The sequence below is a fragment of the Corvus brachyrhynchos genome, unplaced genomic scaffold (genome assembly GCF_000691975.1).
Source record: "Corvus brachyrhynchos isolate BGI_N302 unplaced genomic scaffold, ASM69197v1 scaffold426, whole genome shotgun sequence".
Lineage (NCBI taxonomy): Eukaryota > Metazoa > Chordata > Aves > Passeriformes > Corvidae > Corvus > Corvus brachyrhynchos.
In genome coordinates, this window is record NW_008238653.1 from 69,999 (window position 1) to 73,435 (window position 3,437).

Genomic DNA, 3,437 nt, shown 5'->3' on the forward strand with positions numbered 1-3,437 from the left:
TATTTCTGAGTTGGACCTACCATGAGGTGTCCCCTGAGGACCAGGGGCACAATCTCGGTCTCGGGGGGGGAGTAGCCGTAGTCATCGCAGGGCAGGTCCCCCCTCCGGCGCCGGCCCGGCCCGTTCTGCCCGTAGTTCTTGGGGCACAGCACCCGGTACAGGCAGAACAGCAGCAGCACCAGCAGGATGCCCGAGGCCAGGCCCAGAGCAGCCACCCTGGGGGAGACACACACGAAGACAAGAAGGTAAGAAAAGAAATTCTAATTTCTAGTCCAAGGATAGATTTGGAAAATCCTGTGCCAGGATTACTCACGTGCTGGTCTGAATTTCTCAGCTGAGAAAGCTTTTCAACAAATTACAGAGATTTGTTGGAAATTAAAGGGGGTTTTAATGGGAAAACGACAATTTCAACAAGGTTTTGAGGCTTTTCAGTAAGGAAAGTGACGAGCAACTAAGATTCAACTCAGATTTTAAGAAAACACTAGCTGGGGACTGGGATAACACAGTGTGTTCAGCACTTGCAGATTCAGGCAGGGGGGTGTGAGCCATCCTCTCTGCAGGGAGGGAAGCTCCTTGCACCAAAGTTTGATCTAGCACCCAGTAAGTCATTATCAAATGATATCCAGGTGGTGGCTGCCCCATCCCTGGCAATGTCCAAGGCCAGGCTGGACAGGTCTTGGAGTGCTCTGGGATAGTGGAAGGTGTCCCTGCCCATGGCAGGGGGTGGCACTGGATGAGTTTTAAGGCCTCTTCCAACCCAAACCTGGGGTTCTATGAAATCACAACGTTTATACCCCCACATCCACCTCCTGTCCTCATCACCCAGTGACCAGCCCCGAATTGCATCAGGAGCACTAAGAGCCTCCATGTACAGCCCATTCCTGCCCTCAGCTGATGGAAAACTGCCAGGAGAGATCAATTTAATTTTGCACTGGAGCCTCCCAAGCATCCCGAGCTTTGGCACTGACGTTTTGTGAGCTTTTTTCCTCTCCCAGCAAAAGGACTGGCCCAAAGCAGCCCCGGAGTCCCGCTGGGGTTGGTTGAGGCAGGGTCAGGAGGCTGTGAGAGGATGTTTTACTTGTAAAGGGTGACGTCCTGGTGGCCGTGGGGCTGTGCTGTGCGGTCCGGCTCGGGTCCCGTGTCCAGCTTCCCCGCGCTGCCCGCCAGGAAGGGGTGGTAGCGCGAGGCCTCCTGGGGATGCCGCATCTCCAGGGCCTCCTGCGGCTTCAGGTACAGCGTGACAGGGATGGCTGGCAGGATGCTGATGTACCTGAGGGGGGACAGGGAGAACAGCTCGGGAGTGACACGAGGGGACACAGGGACAGGTGACTGGGCAGCCATGGCAGGTCCCAGGGCGCTTTCAGTGCTGTAACCTCAGGTGCTCTGAACTGAAGATCTCCTTGGGAATATTCTCTGAAGTTACTCTCCAGGTTTTAACCCTTCAAAGAGCCAGCAGTGGAATTAAGTCCTGATGAGATCAATTGGATCCCATGAATTTAAGTAAGGATCTCACTTCCTGTGCGGTGCAGGCTGGGAGGTCTCACCAAGAAGCTTCTTCAGCTCACACATCTCTTCCTCACATGTACTATTTCCATCACTTACACATGATTGTATCAGAGAATTGTGGAATTACTGAGGTTGAAAAAGCCCTCTGACACCATCAAGTCTGACTGTTCCCCCTTGCGCTGCCAAGGCCACCACTGACCCACGTCCCCAAGTGCCACATCCACATTGCTTTCAAATCCCTCCAGCAATGGGGACTCCACCCCTGCCCTGGGCAGCTATGCCAGGGCTGGACAGCCCTTTGCATGAGGAATATTCCCAATATCCCAGCTGAGCCTCCCCTGGCCCAGCCTGAGGCCGTTCCCTCTCCTCCTGTCCCTGTTCCCTGGGAGCAGAGCCCGACCCCCCCGGCTGCCCCCTCCTGTCAGGGACTTGTGCAGAGCCACAAGGTCCCCCCTGAGCCTCCTTTGCTCATTTTGCAAAATTTAAAACTTCACTTCCAGGATCAAGGAAGACAAAGACACCAAGCACATAAAACACCCGAGATCACAGAGAGACACAACCCTGATTCCCAGAGGAACAGCCCTGGGGGCTTTGTGAGCTCTGTCCACCCCAGAGGACCTGCTCAGCAGCTCCTCCCAAGCACACCCAGAACAAGCCTCATGGAACCAGGTTATGTGAGTCAGGAGCACGAAGGACAGAAGGAAGACAAACTCTTGGGGTCAGCTGCCCAGCTCCCAGTGCCTCTGGCACTCCATGCCAGCCCACTTGCCTCTTGGCCAGGGTGATGTTGTAGTAGCTGAAGAGGGCTGGCCAGTGCCTGAAGGAAAGCTTCCTCCAGATCTCCTCATCCTCTGCTCCCCAGGTAACCTCTGCTTCTGTTCCCAGCTCCACCTGCCCGTTCCCTCTGCCCTCTGGTCCCTGGGCCCACGTGTGCTGGTTCGGCTCCAGCCCTGACTTCTGCTCCCGCTGCTGCGTTTGGTTCTCCGACAGCTGGATTGGCTCCGATGGGAACACCGAGAGGTCGATCTTGGGGTCCCCAGCAGGCAGGACCCCTCCGGGAACGGGCATGGGAGGCAGGCCTGCGTCCCCCAGGGGACTCTGCTCGGTGACCTGGGATGTGAGGTAGGTGCGGAGCCCAGCAGGATCTGTGTAAACCAGGATTCCAATCCAGATCACCGTCCCGGCCTGTGCAGGATGAGCAGAGACACAGCTCCCTTCAGTGCCACCAGCCTGTCCCCTGCCTGAGCAGACCCACGGCACCCCAACCACAGGTACCCCACACTTCCTGCAGCCTCACTCCCAGCACCGCTCCTTGGGGAAGATCTGGAGCATGGCCCAGCACACACAGACCCTGGACACCACTTTTCCGTGATCCACATGATGGTCAGAACCCAACTTCTCTCCCCAAATGCACAGCAGGAAGGAGACTCCATGCTGGCAGCTGGGACCAGCATGTCTGGCACCTCCAAACAGGGCTGGAATGGCTCAGTTGGGGTTTTTGGATCCACAGGTGTGCAGGACCCACTGCTCTGGGACCGTGTGGGGATTTAACTTAAACTGCCAGTGCTGGCTGATTGGGCTGGGAACACAGAGATCCCTCTAATTCCATTAGAGACATCCAAAACAGAGACGGGGGGGAAAAGCAGGGCCAGAAGTGGTGTGGCTGCAGTGGCTGTAAAGGGTGAAACCTTAAGCAAAATATCTCCTAAATGTCTTTAGTCCACACATGCAGGAACATAGTGTGATTTCTGCTTGTAAAATCATCTCAAGGCTCAGCCAGCCTTGGAAACCTGCTTCTGGATCCCATGGGGCAGCACCAGACTCGCTTGGCAACCAGGACATGGAGGTGTGGGGCCTGGCCGGAGTGGTGCCCAGTGGGAAGGGCAGGGGGTGCAGCCTGGCCGGGGTGGTGCCCCGTGGGGTGGGCAGGG

General features: G+C 56.4%; 1 protein-coding gene across 1 annotated transcript in view; it reads right to left on the minus strand.

Moving 5' to 3' along the window:
- SCAP (SREBF chaperone) overlaps positions 1-3,437 on the minus strand; it is a 29,590-nt gene that overhangs the window by 5,938 nt on the left and 20,215 nt on the right. Inside the window, exons 12-14 of the mRNA XM_008636321.2 lie at positions 2,276-2,691; positions 1,079-1,270; positions 21-216 (exon numbers count right to left, since the gene is read on the minus strand). Of these exons, the coding sequence (XP_008634543.1) occupies positions 21-216; positions 1,079-1,270; positions 2,276-2,691 (804 nt within the window). The remainder of the gene's footprint in view (positions 1-20; positions 217-1,078; positions 1,271-2,275; positions 2,692-3,437) is intronic.